Source organism: Haliotis rufescens, unplaced genomic scaffold, assembly GCF_023055435.1.
Source record: "Haliotis rufescens isolate VD_foot unplaced genomic scaffold, xgHalRufe1.0.p SCAF_17, whole genome shotgun sequence".
Classification (NCBI taxonomy): Eukaryota; Metazoa; Mollusca; class Gastropoda; order Lepetellida; family Haliotidae; genus Haliotis; species Haliotis rufescens.
This window is the reverse complement of record NW_025963857.1, coordinates 4,562,536-4,584,067: the sequence shown is the minus strand read 5'-3', so window position 1 is coordinate 4,584,067 and position 21,532 is coordinate 4,562,536. Positions and strand designations below refer to the sequence as shown.

Genomic DNA, 21,532 nt, shown 5'->3' with positions numbered 1-21,532 from the left:
TACTTCTACAAAAATAGTGTATTATTTGTTTGTTTGTTTGTTGTTTAAAACCACACTCAGCAATATTCCAGCTATATGACAAATAATTTGTAAATAATCATGTCTGGACCAGACAATCCAGTGATTGACATCACGAGGTCCACACAATTGGGATAAGATGACATGCATCAACCAAATCAGCGAGCCTGACCACCTAATCCCATTAGTTGCCTCTTACGACAAGGAAAGTCGCCTTTTACGGCAAGCATGGATTGCTGAAGACCTCTTCTAACCCAGATCTTCACAGGTATGTATGATACAAAGTCGCCTTTTACGGCAGGCATGGGTTGCTGAAGACCTCTTCTACCCCAGATCTTCACGGGTATGTATGATATACTACTCAACATGTGGTAGGGATACTGGGATATTTCATACTGTGACGTACCACAACGACAACAACTTACAGAACTGTGCAATCAACTTGGAATGAAGCTGCACATGCTGATTTCCATGGCAATATTAAATATTGACATGACAACATATGCAAGCAAACATGCAGTCAAGCTGAGTAGTGTATCATGATGAGAATAGGGGCCGGCCCCATGTATTCCCCCTCCCAGGTACCAGTATATATAGCATGACATGACATGACGTTTCCTACATTTTATGTTCACTTCAATCTAGAATACCACTTGTTGCTTTGTATGAGAAGGCATTGTCTACTTGTGTAAATATACAACTGAAAAGAAGGCCTTACTGTCCTAACACCATTAGTTGAACACGAGGGCATCTCTGGACATGGTCCTCCATTATCTGCCTGGCCCTGGACGAGGCAGCTACACTCTATCACATGCAAACACTTCGCGACCACATTCAGTCTCATTCTCAACTGCAGCCAAATGAAACAATCTCCCTCAAGTTTACATCGTCCATTGATTCAAAACAAATCTCAAATGCAAACACAGAAACATATATTGCCAGACTACAGAGGTTGCTCAGCAACAGTACAAACTAGGATACCATAGCAACAGTGCTCAGTAACAGTACATGCCAGGATGCCATGGCAACAGAGTGCTCAGCAACAGTACAAGCCAGGATACCATGGCAACAGAGTGCTCAGCAACAGTACAAGCCAGGATACCATGGCAACAGAGTGCTCAGCAACAGTACAAGCCAGGATACCATGGCAACAGAGTGCTCAGCAACAGTACAAGCCAGGATACCATGGCAACAGAGTGCTCAGCAACAGTACAAGCCAGGATACCATGGCAACAGAGTGTTCAGCAACAGTTCATGCCCATCTTCCTGAGGCCATAGAGATAACTGACTGGAAAAGTCCAGTTTCCATCCTTGCCAAACTAGGCTTGAATTTTTGGGCTTGGCGGTAGCGCCAGCAGCTGCTATTATGAGTTATGTCCCTTCTATGTCCCTCCTATTGACCAATCAGATTCCACCTCTCATATCACATGCATTTGCTTCAAACAAAATGCCAGTGCCCAGTGAAGACGATCTGATCGATAATCAAGATCTTGATTGTTATAAACAGGTCTTATTTCACAAAGTGCATCAAATCACATGAGCACCTTTATCAAAAATATGAAAAGATTTGGAATATGTATGTTGATGCCAAGTTGGCAGTACACATGCTTTGCAAATCCTGCAATCAACTGAAATCTGCACGGCAGTTTTCAAACCGGATGTCAATTTCCTTATGCAATTTTGATTGGACAATGCATAGACTCGTTAGTCCAGCCAAAACATTACTCCATAATTCCAGCCTAGGTCGGCAAAGGTGGCAACTGGACTTTTATAGTCAGTAACTCACTTGCCTTTGAAAGATGGTACATGCCAGGATACCATGGCAACAGATATTGCTTCAATAAGGCAAGAGTTGTATCCCTTAGTTGTGCTGGTATTCACTGATCATGGGTTTGAATCCCAGAATCCAAGAATGTCATCTACATTGTATTAGGGGCTTCATCCAGGTGGAATACTCTGCTTTCTGCATCACTACAGTTCTCCCACACCTGGCTGACACACCATGATATCACTGAAATATCACTCACGCACTCACTTCACAAGGCATCTCAGAACTATTCATGCATTCCAGCTGAGTTTCATTTCTCCAGGAGAAACTGTTTGTAGAGATCCTCGCTTGCGCTGCTCTCAAACTTGGGCACAAAGTTTATTTTAAGAATCTCAGAAAATCCCTCCCCTTTCATTGGCTCCTTGTACTTCGACCTGAAATGACATCATGCACAGCTTCACTTCAAAGATTAAAATTCCACCAGGATCATTCACATTTCAAATGAGAGACTTATTCAGAAGGAAGCAAAGATTGTTTAAAACTGCAGTCAACAAACTTCAAACTCCAGACGAACCTCGTCGTGTCGAACTTGCCTGTATCAAATTCCGGGGTGTCTTAAACTCTCCTTCCGGTCCCTGCAAATTCCCTCTATATTTATCATCATTTATACTCAGATCTGTCAAATTCCCAGTTGTCCTGATTAGTGCATAGACATTGGCAGCAAGTTATTGGACCGATGTCCTGTGACTGTTGTTGACACGTGTCAATGGGAGAAATGAGAAAAAGCATCATAGACGTTGAAACGTAGTATAAGACCAAAGATGACTAGATTACATGTAATCATCTCTCAAAACATGATGTTTTGTTTTTGGCAGTTCACTTTCATGATTGTCTCGAACCCTGGATAGCTTTTTTCCAGATCTCAATGAGTTTGACACAAGAAGTTTCGACTGTAGTTAAGGGTGCGCTATAAGTATCATTATTACTAAGAAGACTCAAGGCCGGGCAAATCATTTGCCTAACGTAAGATCAGCCAGGTCACATGAAACTTATATATTGCTCGTCTTGTCCCAGATCATGGGTAGGCTGGAGCCAATCTCCATTTCACAACAATCACATGCAAAGAAATGAAATACTCTTTCTGTTTACAGAGGTGTTTGTGGATTTGGAACAACCCCGGGTGAAAATAATTCATACTGGAAACCATGGAAACGGGTTGACTGCTTCCAGTCTTGTTATGCCCATATTGACTTACTTGAAAGAATTGAGGACCATTTCATTGATTGGCTTGTGGCTCTTGTCTGTCATCTCACGATACTACAAGGAAAATGTTTACGTCAATGTTAGTTGTATATTTGACGAATCACAATGCTGCCACTGTTCCAAGTCCCATCAGTTCAATTGTCCATCAGACATGACACTGAGGCGTTGTGCAACAAGCCTAGCAACTTGTTTGCAACATCAGTTTTAAGTAAACATCCCAAATGTTAGCAATGCCCTTGAAATGGAAGTAAATCAGAGAAACATTGTTATCTCCCAATAAAGAATCTATCAGAGTTACTTATGATAGCACATCGTCCTTGTATCCTTGTCAAACAATCTTACATTTACAGTTAAACAACATGAGTCCAAAGTCGCTGGATTGTCATAGAAAGTGATAGTGACACCGACTAATGCATACTCTGACCTCTCCTTCTTCAAGTGAGAGAGCGGTTTGATTCGAAAGCTATATATAAGTGAAATTACACCAGAGATATAATCAGATTACACAGAATCGTTGTTGTTACCATTATTAAAGTTTCAATCATTCTGCAAAAGTCTGTTCAATTTTTTTCTTTAAAATAATCCAAGGAACTTTTTTTCTCAGCAAGGGATAGGCCATAAAGGAGTTAAGAATTTGTTTATTTTGGTTCACAGTAACTTCACACGGCTATGGAAAACATGTTTCAATACGCACGATCCCTACGTAAGATTTCGACAAGTTCATGATGTTAATATTAATGCACCAAACAACTAAAAACATTTGTATATATAAGATAATATTTACTGTGAAAGATTAACAAAATCACAGTCTTATATAACTAGATCTAATGACAACAAAAACAGTCAGCATTTTAGTATTTGTAAAACATGACCTGCACTACATCCTGATCCCCCACACCGCCCCCAGCCCCACCAGGAGCCTCATTCATGGTGTGAGGTGTACCGGATATTGAGTTGAGTCTTGATGCTGTCTCTACTCATTGTTTCTAGGTTTCAAGGCTACTAGCATTGCAGGCAAGGGGTTTTCAAGCCTAATTAATGTCACGTTGTCTGGTGAAATAGTTTCATGATTTACAGTATCTGACTGACATCCGAAATGTTCACTGGTAATGACAGCACACAACCTACCCTTTCATTGTGTCGAATGTGCTGGATGTTAGTGGTGAACACAAAACACCGACATGGTACAGAACCTTTCTTGGCACAATCCACGTACCTGAAAAAAAAAGTCCGAAAAATCATGAACAAAAGTCTCTGTTAATATCAGGAACAAGGTCCAACGTCCTTGAAGTATAATCAACAAAGTCACTCAGCCAGACCGCCCCTTACGACAAGCATCGGTTACCATGGTTACTTGGGGTGTATTCTTACCTGGAATCCTATGACTATTAACCAATACTTAATTCACACCTATTTACTGTAACCATGGTAACAGCAAACAATGAGAATGAGAATATCTGAGATGAAATCAAACATTAACATGAATTTGATCAACATGATGGGAGAGGATTGACTTCCAGAGAGCCTGATCATTGCTGGTAATATATACTGCTCAAAAGAAGTTAAGGATCACCTGATTATTTCTTATTACTATAGTTAATTTGTCATTACTTAAGTAATATGAAAGAATCTGGTGATCCTTAACTTCTTTTGAGTAGTTTATCACAGTGTATAGAGAGGATGACTGTTGCTTTTCTTGTCAATTAACAGGGGGCGGTCGGGTAGCCTAGTGGTTAAAGCGTTCGCTCGTCATGCTGAAGACCAGGGTTCGATTCCCGACATGGGTACAATGTGTGAGTAAAAGCGGCGTAAAACCATACTCAGTCAGTCAGTCAGTCAATTAACATGTTATCTTATCAAGTGACCTGAAGAAGTAATATTTTCCTAAGTGGATCTTCTCACAAGATAAACATGTTATTGACAAGAAAAGACAAATGTTTTACTTATGTTTATACTTACCATTGCTTACTGATCTTACTCATAGTGCCAAATTTATAGATTAGATAAGTATATTTTTTCATTATAAAATATTTGTCTCTTATTTGTTTACAAATATATGAATAATGAAATTGTTTAAAAACGTAGAATTGTTTTGTTGTTTTGTTTACCTAGCTCGAGATTCCACATCCAAGTTGGTGTTGTCAATGACAACACTCTTTTCCTCGGCTAAAGCTTTGTTACATTGTGTGACACACTTCTGCCAGCTGCCTAGAGTGTCCTGAAGAAACAAGGATCGGTACATTAGAGTGAGTGAGTGAGTGAGTGAGTGAGTGAGTGAGTGAGTGAGTGAGTGAGTGAGTGAGTGAGTTTGGAGTGAGTTGGGTATAATGTCTCTTTAATTAGGTTGAACCAGTATTTCAGTGATATTACCATGATTATAACATGTCAGCTTGATGTGGGAGGAAAGCCAGAGGTGACTTAAGTCTTGAGTTGTTTACCACTTTGGTGAAACCCATGAAAATGGGTATGGTGCTGCCTGTATGCATGATATCAATCACTGGATTGTCTGGTCGAGACTCGATTATTTACAGACCGCTGTCATATAGCTGGAATATTGCTGAGTGCGGCATTAAACAACAAACAAACATCAGCTGATCACTGTGTCACATCTCACATTTTGTACCATGTGTCAGATTATAACCTACTCTGTTAATGTGTACGTAGCCTTTGGGTTCAAGATGTGCCTTGGCAAAGAAAGATTTCCCTGCTGAAATACGAAAACAGATCCTGTTGAATACATCAACTATTAAATGAATGGTAATCTGTAACAGCTCCAACACAATTCCTTGTAAGCTGATTTACTTTCTACTCACTGCACAGTGAAGCCCTTTTAGTCGAGACCCTGATGGTCAGACTGATTCGTTGTGAATGGTCATCTGTGCAAAGTGACATAACTCCATACAGGAAAAAAATACAATAGATTCAGTTAAGATTAAAAGAATATCATGAAAGTCATGTCATATACATGATGTAGGACAATATTGTTTCATGACAAGTCATAGACAAAAATGAAATACTTACAAGCTGGGAAGCCAGTTAACACGACAACCTGCAAAAAGAAAATACATTTTTAAATAGATGAGTGAGTGAGTGAGTATAGTTTTATGCCGCTTTTAGCAATATTCCAGCAATATCACGGCGGGGACACCAGAAATGTACCCATGTCGGGAGTCAAACCTGGGTCTTCGGCGTGACGAGCTAACGCTTTAACCACTAGGCTACCCGACCGCCCCTTTAATAGATGACAACGTGTGACACAGTGCAATACGTACAAAACCTGGTGCACAATTTCATCATCTTTTCTTCACAGGCCACTGAACAACAGGCTGACTATACTGCATACACTGAGAGCAAATCACAAAGAAACAGAGAGAGTTTCATCTTCTTAAGTCAAGGGAATTAACTGACTGTAGAAGTCCAGTTTCCACCCTTGACGAACTAGGCGAGAATGAAGTTAAGTTTTGGCTGGACTAACGAGTCTATGCATAGTTCAATCAAAATTGCGTAACAAAATTGACATCGGGTTTGTTAACAACATGGATTTCTAAGTGCGTGATTTCAGTCGACAGCAGGATGTACCAAGCAGGCGTCCAAATCTTTTCATGTTATTAATCAAGGGGCTCACGTGATTCGATGCATATGGCGAAGTAAGAACTGTTTTATTACAAAAGAGAACTTGATGATTTGATCAGAATCGCAATCTTGTTTGAAGCAAATGCAAGTAATATGAGAGGTTGAATCTGATTGGTCAATGGGAGAGGCATAGGAGGGACATAACTTGTAAGCCAATGGAAGCACTACGATTGAGTCCAGAAATTCCATCCTTGCTCGGCAAAGATGGAAACTGGACTTTTTCAGTCAGTTAACTCCCTTACCTCAGGAAGATGAGAGAGCTTATAAGAAAATGGAGTGTTCCCTTTGGCCAATGATGATCATCAGTCCAGTATCCTGTGGTAGTTAGTACTGTCAGTAAGCATGGCACAGATAAGGTTGGACTTGGTAACAGTTACATCCATCTGTGCCCACACAATATGACACGGCAAACATAAAACCTACCTCCTTTGTGGAAGAAGCGATAGGGCTACCAGCAGGGGAGACAACTTCACTAGTGGAACTCAGTTTCCTCTGAAAGTAAGTGAAGAGGGCATTTATAGCAGTACGGTAAAATATGTCATATCTTCATGACCATACTGTACTATTGAAAGAAAAAACATGACATAGCATACAAGTCTGTTTTAACATGTGTATGTGTGAAATCTAACCTACCCACATGTCATAATTGTTTTTCTCTTACTGATATTAAAACAGTTATACTTCTTTTGTTTGATGTTTAACAATGCACTCAGAAATATTTTAGATATATGACAGCAGTTGGTAAATAATCGGGTCTTGACCAGACAATCCAGTGATTGACATCATGAGCATCGATCCATGTAATTGGGATAAAATGACATGCATCAACCAACAAAGCAAGCCTGACCACTCGATCCCGTTAGTCGCCTCTTACGACAAGCATAGTCACCTTTTACGCCAAGCATGAGTTGCTAAAGACCCCATTCTTTCCCGGATCTTCATGGGAGCAGATACAAATGTCAGTTGTCAACAATAAATACAGCAAACCAGTATCGAAATTGATGGCTACTCACAGGATCAAACTCGGGCAGTTTGAAAGGAGCTGCCTTGTGATCTCTGAAATACTCCTCTGGTGTGTAGAACTTCAGGCCTACATTCAGAGCAAACTGCAACATAAGTACACAGCTTTAATCCACAGACATTCCGGGTCTGGCATTGATTTTCTCTTTCTTTATCAGCTAGTTCAAATTCTTATCAAGAATTGTGACGAGAATTACAATCTTAGAGAGGTGAGTTTGGATTTAACACCACGATGAGCAGTTTTTCAGCTTAGACCTTATATCTTTATACGACCAATAAAAACACCCTGAAATTAGAATAAAAATAAAATGACTTTTGATAAAATAGTGTTTTACAGTTTGGTGTTTCATAGGAAATACCTAAAAAATTTATTCTACAAAAATCCCAATCCATTATGTTTGTGTATATTGCCATGTTAAAACTTGTTTGTTTTTCAGTCATTCGTTGCAGTACTCGTTTAGAAGTAATAAAATATTGGTCTCCCACTTTATTGAGACCGGTACTTTGCTAACACTAACAGACAAAGGATCTGTGAACGAGAAGCATGTTTCCTTGAAAGGTTTTCATTTGGACATAAAGACTCCTACCAGTCTATCGCTAGACGAGAAGTCTTTCTTCCTGCCCTGGGTCCACTTGTCAGGTCGCCCTGCTGCATCTGTCACATGACATACAAACTACTTAACGTCAACTCAAACAATCCTCTTTTAAACTTTAACACCCATGAAACTAGATTATTTCTGCTTTTGACAAAAGATGATCTTTTGAAATAAACACAAATGAAAAAATATTTTTGACAAAAAATAAGCTCACCCTACCAAATACCCAATTTTGTCTAATGTTTCCTTTGTCTGACGTATCCTAAGAGTAAACAGCGGAGTCTGGCATAATCAAAGATGAGGGACAACTGTTACCATGGTTACTGCTGTATGAGAGATCTACAGGTCAGGACTTACCTCCACAATAGAAACTATCAGTCATATTTACACGGATGCCATCATTGTGCTGAAATAAAGTAAACTGACATCAGTTTGATAAAGAAACTCATTACCAAGATAACCAGCTCATGTGAGTGAGTGAGTGAGTGAGTGAGTGAGTGAGTGAGTGAGTGAGTGAGTGAGTGAGTGAGTGAGTGGGTGGGTGGCTGGGTGAGTGAGTGAGTGCTCGTATAATAACATTTGTAACAGATTGTAACATGAAGTGTGACTTGCGTCCGTCTCAACTTCTTTCCGTGTGTAGACGGGACACCTATCTGAAACACTGAGTCCTAGCAGTTTCCAACACTCTTCCAGATTTACAATAAACAGTGAGAATATTCTGGACTATCGTGAGAGCACTGTCACATGTGATCGGGCCTGTAACTAACTGCGGCTGCCACCTACAGAAACTATGGTTATAACAAACTCAAAGGGACCAATAATTTTAGTTCGTTATAACAGTACTATAATGTGAAATCAGTAAATAATGACACAAGGTCACTGAATATTAAACAAATTACATTGAAACATGCAGTGTTAGGTCTATAACCACATGTCAATACACTGTGTCAAATACAGCAATCTATGTTTATAATGAACACGCTAATAACAAACTGTTTTTTAGTCCCGTCCATTTGCTGTATATATGCTCATAATGAATTTCTGTATGATCTGAAATCCCCTCATAACACATGACGAGTGAAGTTGAACCTTCAATACAATCTTGTTTCCCAAATACAATATTATAAACATAATCATGTGATGATATACTACTCAAAAGAAGTTCAGAGTTTAACTGTAGTCATGTGAAACAATCAGGTGTTCTTTAACTTCTTTTGAGTGGTATATTTGTCTCAGGAATAATCATGCGACCTCCCAAATATGAAACTAGTACCTTTTTGACCATATATTTCCACATTCCTGTCGACGGCTTCCGGAATATCCCACTTCCAGATGCAATAAATATCTGCGGAAAAGGAACTTCGTAAATCTTACTAAATTTAGGAAACAAATAGAATGTGTAAAAATAGTATATGGATCACAAGGTTACTCAGGTCAAAGTTTGTTTGTTGTTTAACGCTGCACTCAGCAATATTCCAGCGGTCTGTAAATAATTGAGTCTGGACCAGATAATCCAGTGATTGACGATCCACGCAATTGGGATATGATGACATATATCAACCAAGTCAGCGAGCCTGACCACCCGTTCCCATTAGTCGCCTTACGACAAGCACAGTCACCTTTTACGGCAAGTGTGGGTTGCTGAAGACCTATTATACCCCGGATCTTCATGGGTCTCAGGTCAAAGTGGTATCATAATGTGCTGGAGACTGGCAATATTCATGTTCACACTCAGATCAGCATCGTTGAAAACTCTGAACTCCTTCTGATTTCCGTACGCCACTCAACATGACATAACACAGTCATGTGCGCTTGTCGACTTCGTGGGGGGACACACAGACAGACTCACTACGTCCCACACGAAGTTAGTGACACCAGTAGTTGCGTATCTGAGGTATGTTGACAGTGGTCCTATAATAATCAGTTATTTCATCTTGACAAAATGACTTGAGGCACCACATTGTCAAATTGCGACAAAGTGCCTTCTAATAATACTAATAACTCATGTGAAAGTCCTGTTGATATCAGAAAGCACTTCTGATGTGAATGAGAACGTATTGCTTTTTTAGCTGCTTTAAGCAATATTCTGGCAGTATCACAACAGAGGACACCAGAAAGAGGCAGCACATAATGTTCCCATGTGGAGAATCGAACCCAGGTTTTCAGCAAGATGAAATGGGTTAACCCCAGGGCTGCCCCATGAAGTCAAGATACAAGTCCTCTGGTTGTCATAGTTACCTGTACAGGAACGCCCAGTTTCTCCACAATGTAGGTAAACTTCTGTTTAAGTTCATCAATCTTCACCTTGCCTCGCTGGATCCCCATCTGCAGATACAGAGGCAGGTTGACAGAGGTACACAACACAACACCAGGTCCATGCAAGACCTGCAGTCCTTCGTCATGTTCTTTTAACATCGGTAAGTGGTAATTTACTGGTAAACATCACACGAAGCAAGTTTTATTAAAACAGTGTAGTGAGAGGGCACGATAAACGGCATTACATATGGGTGAGGTGAAATGGGGTTTAACGTCACGTCCAAGATTGTTGCACTTATATAGCATGTGTGTGTCCGTTTGTGTGTCTGTCTGCTTGTATTAGTCGGGACTGATGCCGATCATATACTATAGAGCTAGCCCACTGAGATAGCAAGTTTAACATGAATACACCACTCAGACACAGGATACTGACTCCAAGCCGACCAGTTCTTGTTTTAGCCCCTTAATGCCGAGCGTCAGACAGGGTAACAACAAGTACCATCTTTTAACATCTTTTGGTATTACGAGGCTGGGATTGAACCCCAGAATTCCCGCTCTCTGGGCAGACGCTCTACCACTAGACCACAGAGGCAGTCTCACAATGGAGTAAAAGATCCCATTTTTATGATACTGAAAATACATCATTGTCATAAACAGACTCAGGATATCAAATCTTCTTAAAAACGACTTTCGAATCCAAGATTTGCCCAAATTATGATCTATAGTTTGTTGGGAACCTCCCCTTGCTTGTTGGTTGGTTGGTTGGTTGGTTTGTTGTTTAACGCCGCACTCAGCAATATTACACCTATATGACGGCGGTCTGTAAATAATCGAGTCTGGACCAGACAATCCAGTTATTGACATCATGAGCATCGATCCACGCAATTGGGATCGATGACATGCATCAACCAAGTCAGCGAGCCTGACCACCCGATCCCGTTAGTCGCCTTTTACAACAAGCAAAGTCGCCTTTTACGGCAAGCATTGGTTGCTGAAGATCTATTCTACCCCTGATCTTCACGGGTCTGCTGGTGCTCTTTACCAAAGTGTTAACTTTATCTGGCCTGCAATACTTTTTGCTTCCTTACACTTCAAGCTAACCTGCCAGATGCAGCCGAAGTAATGATCAACATGATCAAGACGTGACCTAACTCATTCTCCCTGCACTGCACTGCGCTGGTGTATCAGAAAACCTGCCCAGCAGTGTGGGCAATGCAAACTTACCTGATTTGTGAAGAAGACAATCTTGAAGCCAGCTGCATGCAGCTTCTTTAACTTCCCAAATGTTTCTGGTAGCATAATCCTAAAACAGGATAAAAAAAGATTGTAAACCTAAAACAAATTGAAATAAGAAAACAGGAGCAGCTCCCTCACCACCATTTTATAAATGCCCCAAACCTTTCCAACCAGGGGGCGGTCGGGTAGCTTAGTGGTTTAAGCGTTCGCTCGTCATGCCTAAGACCCGGGTTCGATTCCCGACATGGATACAATTTGTGAAGCCCATTTCTGGTGTCCCCCGCCGTGATATTGCTGGAATATTGCTAAAAGCGGCGTAAACCCATACTCACTCACTCACTTTCCCACCAGAAACATGTATCCAGAACCATTTTGACCATACCAAATCAGGTGTCATCACCAATATCTATTGGCAATTATCTTTGATCCATGAAGTTGACTAATGCATTATCACTTCATACTGCGCCCCGAGGAACCCTAACTTGACTAACAATTGAGAGCATTTCCGGTTTAATTACATGACATTCAAACCTAGGAAGAAACATACCCAATGCAACTTTGAAAACTAAATCTCTATTCTATACCTACCTGAAGCAAGTCATTAGCAGTACATAACAGTACATAACATCACTTCCAGTTTCATTGAAACAGAAAGAGGTCACTGGAATCTTCTAAAAATAAGATTCCTACTGAGCAATGTTGAAAGTAATATCATGAGTGATTGACCTTCATGGTGACCTTGACATTTGACACAACTGTGACACAAGACCATGATGACAGGTATTGAGTTTGATAGTTATTTAGAGTCTATCATTACTGATTGGAAAATGCTTTGATTTTTCATCAATTAATCCAAAATGTCCTGAAATAGGAGCCATGTGACCTCTAGTGACCATGACCTTATATGGAGATCTTCCAAATGTTGACGATATTCAGACCCCACCTTTCTATGTCTTGGTATTCGGCATGCTAAGTCTCATCACATTCCAATTACAAATACACAAGTTGTTTTCACTCCGAAGTTCATACTGAGTGACCTTGAATTTCAAGTTCATCAAATTTCACTAAATTTCCCAGGGGGGATGGCCATCCTAATCATGTAACAGGGAAAAGGTGAAATAAAATGTATAAAACAAAAACAAAATTCCCAGGGGGTAAATAAGAGGCACAAATATATCAGGTACTCTATTTGGGGCTGTGATGGGTAACTTGGGTACTCTGGTCGGGGGGGTCTTGAGTAGGACCCGTGAACCCTGGAATCTTAGTTGGTCCAATGACATTATTTAATGACAAAACCAATTGATTACACTACAAGCCACTAATGTTCACATTTCTTTTCTGAATGTGCATGCAGTCCTTCCCTTTGTTTGAGTAAAGATAAAGCTTCAGTCAACATCAGTGTGTGCATGATCAGATTGCCAGGGCAACGGTAAAACAATTCAGACATTTTGTACCAAACCTTTGAGACCTACACCTGGTACCCAGGTAGTGTCAGATAATAGGGGGTCGGTTACCCAGGTAGGGTCAGGTAATAGGGGGCTGGGTACCCGGGTAGGGTCAGGTAATAGGGGGCTGGGTACCCAGGTAGGGTCAGGTAATAGGAGGTTGGGTACCCGGGTAGGGTCAGCTAATAGGGGATTGGGTACCCAGGTAGGGTCAGGTAATAGGGGATTGGGTACCCAGCTAGGGTCAGGTAATAGGGGGTCAGGTACCCAGGTAGTGTCAGGTAATAGGGGGTTGGGTACCCGGGTAGGGTCAGGTAATAGGGGGCTGGGTACCCGGGTAGGGTCAGGTAATAGGGGGCTGGGTACCCGGGTAGGTTCAGGTAATAGGGAGTTGGGTACCCGGGTAGGGTCAGCTAATAGGGGATTGGGTACCCAGGTAGGGTCAGGTAATAGGGGATTGGGTACCCAGGTAGGGTCAGGTAATAGGGGGTCAGGTACCCGGGTAGTGTCAGGTAATAGGGGGGCTGGGTACCCGGGTAGGGTCAGGTAATAGGGAGTCAGGTACCCGGGTAGGGTCAGGATATAGGGGATTGGGTACCCAGGTAGTGTCAGGTAATAGGGGATTGGGTACCCAGGTAGGGTCAGGTAATAGGGGGTCAGGTACCCAGGTAGTGTCAGGTAATAGGGGGTTGGGTACATAGGGGGTCGTTTACCCTGGTAGGGTCAGGTAATAGGGGGTTGGGTACCCGGGTAGGGTCAGCTAATAGGGGGTCAGGTACCCGGGTAGCAAATTTGGACTTGTCCCAGCCCTAGTTCTACCAACTGTCATAACCTCAAGTGTCAGACCTCAAATTTGAGCAAACACACTAATCAGCATTACAAGTATTGAGGTTCAGGGGGGTCGACAGTTGGTTATCATGCTTGACTTTAAATGTCAACAAGCATGAAATACTCACATCCCCCGCCAATATGACATGTCGGGTGTGTGCAATGCATTAGCTCCTGTGAACTATGTTTACTGGGCCTTTTTGTAAAGAAATATAGTACGTTTTTCAAGATCTGCTCCGGAAACGAGGACTACTGCCATTTTCAGTCTAAATCAAAGTCGGTGCCATGGAAACTAAAAAAATATTGTTTTTAAACATGCCAAACTATCAAAAGGCACCAGTTCACCACTAGACCTATCTGTGTGACAAGTATGACGAAGAAATATGGTACGGTTTTCAAGATCTGCTCCGGAAACGAGGACTACCGCCAATTTCAGTCTAAATCAAAGTTGTTGCCATGGAAACTCGAAAAAGAACTTTTTTAAAAATCCCAAACTATCAAAAAGCACCAGTTCACCACTAGATCTATCTATGTGCCAAATTTGGTGAAGAAATATGGTACGGTTTTCGAGATCTGCTCCGGAAACGAGGACTACCGCCATTTTCAGTCTAAATCAAAGTCGTTGCCATGGAAACTCGAAAACATATTTTTTTTTAAATCCCAAACTATCAAAAGGCACCAGTTCACCACTAGACCTATCTATGTGCCAAGTATGGTTAAGAAATATGGTACGGTTTTCAAGATCTGCTCTGGAATTCATCAGCATGATCATACCACCAGCCAATCTTGTCTGAATTAACACCCCCCAACCCGAAATCCCATGAAGATTCAGAATTTGAAAAACACTCTCACTGAAAATATTTTAACTCCCCATCACCACCCTAAACATGACTAATAACTCAGGATCTGCCACAGGTGATCCCATTGATATTTTGTCAAATTCTAGTAAAATTTTGTAGAGAAAACCTGTGAGGTCATAAAATATTGTCACTTACTTCCAGTCTCCATTGTGTGTGGCAAACACCTTGCCTGACTGTGTGGTGATGATGGTGCCGTCAATGTCGAAGCTGGCAATCTGAATCAGAATCATGATGATGCAGTTGATGAAAGATTCAGACATGAACTCAACAGTGCAGGCAACAGTGATTATACTGGGATGTCTGCTGGGATAGTTTTGAGTTATTGTGCAACTGTCATGTATCATTGGTGCCGTAGGGGCGGTCGGGTAGCCTAGTGGTTAAAGCATTCGCTCGTCACGCCGAAGACCCAGGTTCGATTCCCGACATGGGTACAATGTGTGAAGCCCATTTCTGGTGTCCCCCGACGTGATATTGCTGGAATATTGCTAAAAGCGGCGTAAAACCATACTCACTCACTCACTCATTGGTGCCGTATGGACATATATTTTAGTCCATATGAAAAGATAATGTGGTTTTATACTAGTTTTAACAAAATCAGGGACACAAGAAATGGGGGTCACTCATTGTGGAAAGTTGAGCCTGGACCTTTCACTTGTTGAGCAACCACTTCAACCACTAGGCTAACTTACTGCCCCCAGGAAAGTATGAATGTGGCATGGCAGTTACCAATTATGTTAATGTGTCGCGACATGAACATTGTTTTCTTTGAGTTATACCAGGAATCTGATGTGCAACCATCATGACCATGGTAACACTTATAAAATTGCAAGGTAAAATGTGATAATTCATTAAATGACATTTATGAGGAACTATGTTTTCCTATTCTTTTTCAGCTCATGGTTATCATGGCTATAGATAATGTCTGAGGCGAGTCCACGATATTCCTGTTGTATGATGGTGGTCTGTAAACAATTGAGTCTAGGCCAGATAATCCAGTGATTGATAACATGAGCTCAGCCAGCTTAGGTTGCTGTGGACCAATTCTTACCCATAAACCTCTTGGGCTGATTGTCATAGAGATAACAAAATGGAAAATGTATATTCCATTGATTTTCAGAAGTAGTCAAATACAGTAGTCAAACATATAACCAGTACCTTGTCACTGGACTTGACACCTTTGCCTGTGTAGATATATAGTTTGTCATGCTGTGACCAACTTGATTCTGATGCTGGCTGTACATCCTTTGAACTTGTGTTTGAGACTTTAGATGAAACTTTCTGTTTTGGCTTTGAATCACTCTCAGATTTGTCCAGCTTTGACTGTTTTAACATTTGAAGTTTTTCAGCCACAGATTTTATATGCTCTTCGTCACTGTCATGTGATTCCGATTTCTTCAGTGAACTGACTTTGTTTTGTTCATCTTTAGACAACTTGCGTTTCTTTGTGTCTTGCTCACTTTCTCCTGTGCTTGTCCTCTTTCTACTGCCATTCTGAACTGACGACCCCTTCACGGAATCAGAACTGGAGGTCCTCTTTTTATCTTTTACAGATATTTTGTCAGCGGTTTTAAACTTGACAATATGTGGATAACTTCCGACAAGAACATAAACAATGTCTCCAGGTTTAATTTTGACAGTTTTCCCCTTCTCTAGTTCTGTGTTGTCAACAGCCGAAGGGTTGCTTCCGACCTGCTTCACTTGAACCTCCTTTCTCTTGCAGTCCGCCTTGAGTTCCACTGTAGAATGACAGAGGGGGAAACATGAAGGTGATGAAGGTACAGTCCAGGGCTGGGACCAGTCCAAGTTTACTACCCGGGTACCCACCCCACTATTACCCGATCCTACCCGGGTACCCGCTACAGGTCGCAAGAGTTTGATACGAAATGTCCGATTGGAAATAGTTTGAGCGTAGCCCTGGTAAAATGTATTTAAATATATGTATAAAACAATCTGTCATGCATACACTGAAGTTGACTGAAGTGTTAATTTTATTTAAAGCTATAAAGGTCAGAAGCAATGGTGCTTAGTCAGAAAGAAATGCGAACATTAGTACTTGTACTGTAACCATCGAGTTCTAGATATTTTTAATTATTAAAAAAAATATCACATGACTAACAACGGGTCCGGGTAGTCCTGTGGGTACCTGGGTCCTACTCAGTACCCACATGACCCAAGGACCTGAGTTACCCGTCCCAGCCCTACTATCAGCAGCATAAGTAGCATTTTAATTGAATTTGGCCACATGACTGGCTGTAATCATGTTCATGAACCCCTTCGAATATAACATGCTACAGTCTTCTGTGTACAACATTATTAATTGAGGAAATTTTACAGAGGCAATTTATGCTTCTACAAATGTCCACTTTCATTATGTCAAACACCGGTCTAGTCTTAAATACATATATAAGATATCAATCTGATCGGTGTATTATCAGGATTAAACACAGACTTGATAAACGTGATGCACAATATGAAATTGGGCAACAATGCAGTTTACCAGGCGCAGCCTGAGCTCAACCATCCACTCAATTACCGCGCTATAGTCCTATCGCTGTCTCGCTCTAAGGTTTACGGTGCCTCACGCTCCGGTGACTCTTGCTTCACGATCCAACACCTGTTTTCGGTCTTAGGGAAACTTACACGTCTTTATGATCCAACACCCGTTTTCGGTCTTAGGGAAACTTACACGTCTTTACGATCCAACACTCCTTTTCAGTCTCAGGGAAACTTACGTGTCTTTACGATCCAACACCCCTTTTCTGTCCTTAGGGTTAGCTTGCTTTGGGCAAGGGTTAGCCATATTTTCTTCCTTTTTAAAGCGTTAATCAGGTTTATCTTATTGGTCTGTCATGTTGACATAAACAATGGCAGGTGTGGTTTCCAGAAAAGATTAATGGGACAGCGGACAGTGACGTCACACACAATACACTGATTACATGTGATAGCGCTCGTGGTCCAGTGGTAGAGCCGGCGAAGCGCGTTCGAGCCCCCACAGTGCTAATTGGATATGAAAAAGTGCGCCTGGTAAAGTGCACTACTCACTGAAATTGCGCCAAGAAAACTGCAATATACAGCATCAGCTTATAAGCACTGATAATATAAATAAATGTGATTACTTCGTTTAAATATATAAAAAATATTTCTAGTATTTGAAAACATCACTAGTATCAGCTGTGTCACGTCACGGGTCAATAATCACAAGATTCTCACACTGGTTTCTCGAGCATCGTGCATCTGTTATTTGTGTTTGCGGACTTCTCCCTATAACCACCGTCTCCCCGTTTGGCAGGAGTATAGGTTCGTGGGTCTTATTCACGCAAACAAGTTCGCAAGTAGTCATTCTGTTTTTTCCACAACAGACAACGGACAAACGCAAACTTCGTCCAAAACCCGGCCTGTAACGTTCTCGTGCATGTACACAAAGGGCGAATAACTCTAGTTGGTGAACGTTTCTGACTGATACCATTAGATACCTTCCGCGTCCGCAAATACATAGCGGTTATTATTCCGCCCATAGACGGTATCCAGTTCATAGCCACACGTGCCCGTTCCATGAAGCCGTGCGTCTCGTCAAGGGATTTAATTGGTTCATTTTGGGAAATCCCCGTATGACGTCACAGAGATGGCGGGACTTTCGCGATGACAGTGCAGTGTCTATCGACGTTTCTTGCCGCGACAGCAGCGTTATTGTTTGTATTGTGGAGATAGTTGTGACCATCAGTGCCATAATATTTGTGGAAGATGTCGGACGTAACAGAATTGAAGAAAACTCTGAAAAAGTGGGAAGTGACATTTTACAAGACACACAGCAGGAAACCATCCAAGGTTGTATAATCTGTAGGATACTTGTCAAATCCCCGTCCCCAGCTGATCACTGAAGCAATGGACAGCTTATCGATCGCGGTCGATATCGATATTGTTGATCAATATGTCATTTTGTGTATTTAAACAAATTCAACCCTACATAAAATTTAATTTTCATGGTGTATGCTTTTTGATAAATTTTCTGTAATCATTGGTTTATTAATCACACAAGTAGTATTTTTAACATTAAAATGACACACCCTTTTCATGTCATACTCATCCTGGGTCCACTTTCCTGAGGTTCAGATGTTTTAACTTCCCAGTTCGGCATGGTTCAGTGTTACTTTGCTTATAAACAACTTATACATTTCTTTCATACACATATATACAATTTAAGCTAGAACTTTATTGTTTATAGTCTGATGAAAAATATATTACGAAAACTGGAAAATGATAAGACATTAGCATGATGAAGTTGCATTGATATATTTTCAATAACAAAGTAAGATACCAACAAAGTTTAATAAACTTTACAGTAAATTTAAATTATAGAAGTAGTTCATGATTGCAAGAATGAAAACTCACCGCACCTGGAACAGATTTTGCTAAGCACATTCACTGTAGCCAAGAATAATGACTAAGTAGCTACTATGGCAACTGGGCTACAAAGGCCAAGAGCACATGTAAATGGTGCTTATCTATCAGAATATTTTCAAATATATGTCAGAATTAGCACGAATGAAGGGTTTTGAGTATCAAAATTTGAAACAAGTAAGATACCGGCAATTAATATCCCAAGATTTCTATTTCTTTCAGACTGACATAGACGATGCACCTCAAGAAATCAGAGGTAATTACTGCTTAATGCTTACCTTGCTTACTTAAACTGTATCATGCACTTAATGTATCACACATTGTATTGGAAATATTGCCTGATATATGTGTGTTCTGTTATCTTATTTTTAACTTCTATTTTAAGGACATTTCCGTTTTGTCATTGGGTACAGATGGCACAGTCTTCATCACTACAATTTGTTGTTGCATCCCTTAGTTGTGCCAGGATCTGATGATAATGATTTCCAATCCAATATATGCTCTGAGTATGATTCTTGGTTTGTTAGCACCATGCTTCACTATAGTGGTAAACATCCAATACCTGCTTCAGATCGGGCTTTCATCCCACATCAAACTGTCATGAGTGATATAACTGGAATAGCTTTAACTTCAACTCACATGCAGCCTTGTCCCAAACTGTTTTTTGACTAATTATGAAAATATTGTTACAGCCTTATGTAAACAGTTTCACATCCACTTTTTACTCAGGTTTCTGGCATGAACAATTATTTCAGAATTTTAAGATACCTATCTGTTTAATGACTGTAAAATCATCATTTTAGATGCTTACAAGAATTATGCCAATTTGAGGAAAGGAAATTCTAGTTCAAGTGACAGTAAGGTATGTGAATTTGTTCATGTTTCATGTATGTCTTTGGGCTTTAACATTGTTTAATCTCTTTTTCTTTATAAATATTATAAGGCTAATTTCTCAATGTTCTTTGACCCATGTAACAAACTGTGATTAAAATAGGGTTTCCTGTGATATCATTCTCAAATTTGGAGCAAAACCTTCAGAACAATTTTGATGATAATCAGACAGTATCCTATAAAAGGAACTGATCTGAAACCTGGCTTCATTTCAAGACTGACTTTTCCATCCCTATCTCTTACCAATAACATAGCACAAAATGTCTCTTGCTCATCATACTCATGACGTTTTCATCATCACCACATCATCAAAATGACTCTTCTAACCAAAAACTCTTAATCAATTTATGTAATCGAATCAGAAGGATAATAATCATTTAATATCAGTGAACTTTGTATCGCTCTGGAAAAGATGTTTTCCTGAGTGACGGTGAAGAAAACCCTTATGCTATCAAGATATTGATATTGCATTTGTTCTTTAATAAGTGTAACTTGATTGGGTAGCTACTTTCCAGTGTTGTGTCATTAAAGCTGAACTCAAGACAAAGGTATGATAACCGATGTACCCATGGTCTGTATCTTAATAGAGTAGAGAGATATCATACACTTGCAAATCAAGGAGGATGTGAAATATGAAAGAATGGATTATCAGTAATACAAGAAAACAGAATTGATAAAATCTGCAATATTATGTGTGTTACTATGATCAGCTATGTTGAAATAGATATAAAACTGAGATTGTTTTGCTCACAGAAACCAGCTGATGGACGAAATACTGACAACAGACTGAACACATCAAGGGAGACAACTCCTGACACATCACAAAGCCCTCAGATTTTGTCTGCATTTGAACATGTAACAAGTAACAACAGTGTGACTATACAGTCAGCTGATGTGAAGGACAGATCAGCTGATGTACAGGACGGATCAGCTGATGTTAAGGACGGATCAGCTGATGTGAAGGACAGATCTGCTGATGTGAAGGACGGATCAGCTGATGTGAAGGACGGATCAGCTGATGTGAAGGACAGATCAGCTGATGTAAAGGACGGATCAGCTGATGTGAAGGACAGATCAGATGACGAGAGGGAGACAGTCAGTGATATGGACAAGTCCAACTTGGATGAAGTGTGGGGGGTCAGTTTTAACAAAGGCATCGCTGAGGGAAGCAAAAAACAGAAGAAAGTCACAAAACAGCATCAATCACAGAAACTACTTGACAAACTCGGAAGCAAACTGTTCCAAAATTCACAAAAGTTTTCATCAGCTGGAAAGGTTTGTATACTCATTACACTGTTTAAAAGGCTAACAAAATGTACT

At 40.5% G+C, this 21,532-nt stretch overlaps 2 protein-coding genes across 2 annotated transcripts in view; one reads left to right on the top strand and one right to left on the bottom strand.

The window, feature by feature from the left end:
- Positions 1-1,689: 1,689 nt before the first annotated feature.
- On the bottom strand, positions 1,690-18,355 carry LOC124145072 (bifunctional polynucleotide phosphatase/kinase-like). Its single transcript, XM_048397432.1, has 16 exons — positions 18,134-18,355; positions 16,079-16,659; positions 15,059-15,138; positions 11,779-11,857; positions 10,537-10,623; positions 9,572-9,643; positions 8,656-8,704; positions 8,290-8,357; positions 7,696-7,788; positions 7,106-7,174; positions 6,071-6,098; positions 5,695-5,756; positions 5,158-5,267; positions 4,178-4,265; positions 3,042-3,103; positions 1,690-2,220 (listed from the first exon to the last, which is right to left on the bottom strand). The coding sequence occupies exons 1-16, from the start codon at positions 18,261-18,263 to the stop codon at positions 2,097-2,099; spliced, it is 1,782 nt and encodes a 593-aa protein (XP_048253389.1). The 5' UTR covers positions 18,264-18,355; the 3' UTR covers positions 1,690-2,096.
- A 187-nt stretch (positions 18,356-18,542) lies between these two features.
- The window catches only part of LOC124145165 (ATP-dependent DNA helicase Q4-like), a 436,547-nt gene continuing 433,557 nt past the window's right edge, over positions 18,543-21,532 (top strand). The window contains exons 1-4 of the mRNA XM_048397431.1: positions 18,543-18,748; positions 19,544-19,577; positions 20,125-20,183; positions 20,966-21,487. Coding sequence (XP_048253388.1) covers positions 18,665-18,748; positions 19,544-19,577; positions 20,125-20,183; positions 20,966-21,487 — 699 coding nt within the window. The 5' untranslated portion in view covers positions 18,543-18,664. The remainder of the gene's footprint in view (positions 18,749-19,543; positions 19,578-20,124; positions 20,184-20,965; positions 21,488-21,532) is intronic.

What these genes read in the sequence shown, in the direction of transcription:
- LOC124145072 (XM_048397432.1), bottom strand. Translation starts at nt 18,263, where the DNA reads ATGACTACTTGCGAACTTGTTTGCGTGAATAAGACCCACGAACCTATA. An exon ending in ACACACAATGGAGACTGGAA is followed by an intron (nt 11,858 to 15,058) that starts GTAAGTGACAAT and finishes ATCCTGTTTTAG; the next exon opens with GATTATGCTACCAGAAACAT. An exon ending in GATGTGGAATCTCGAGCTAG is followed by an intron (nt 4,266 to 5,157) that starts GTAAACAAAACA and finishes TTTTTTTTTCAG; the next exon opens with GTACGTGGATTGTGCCAAGA.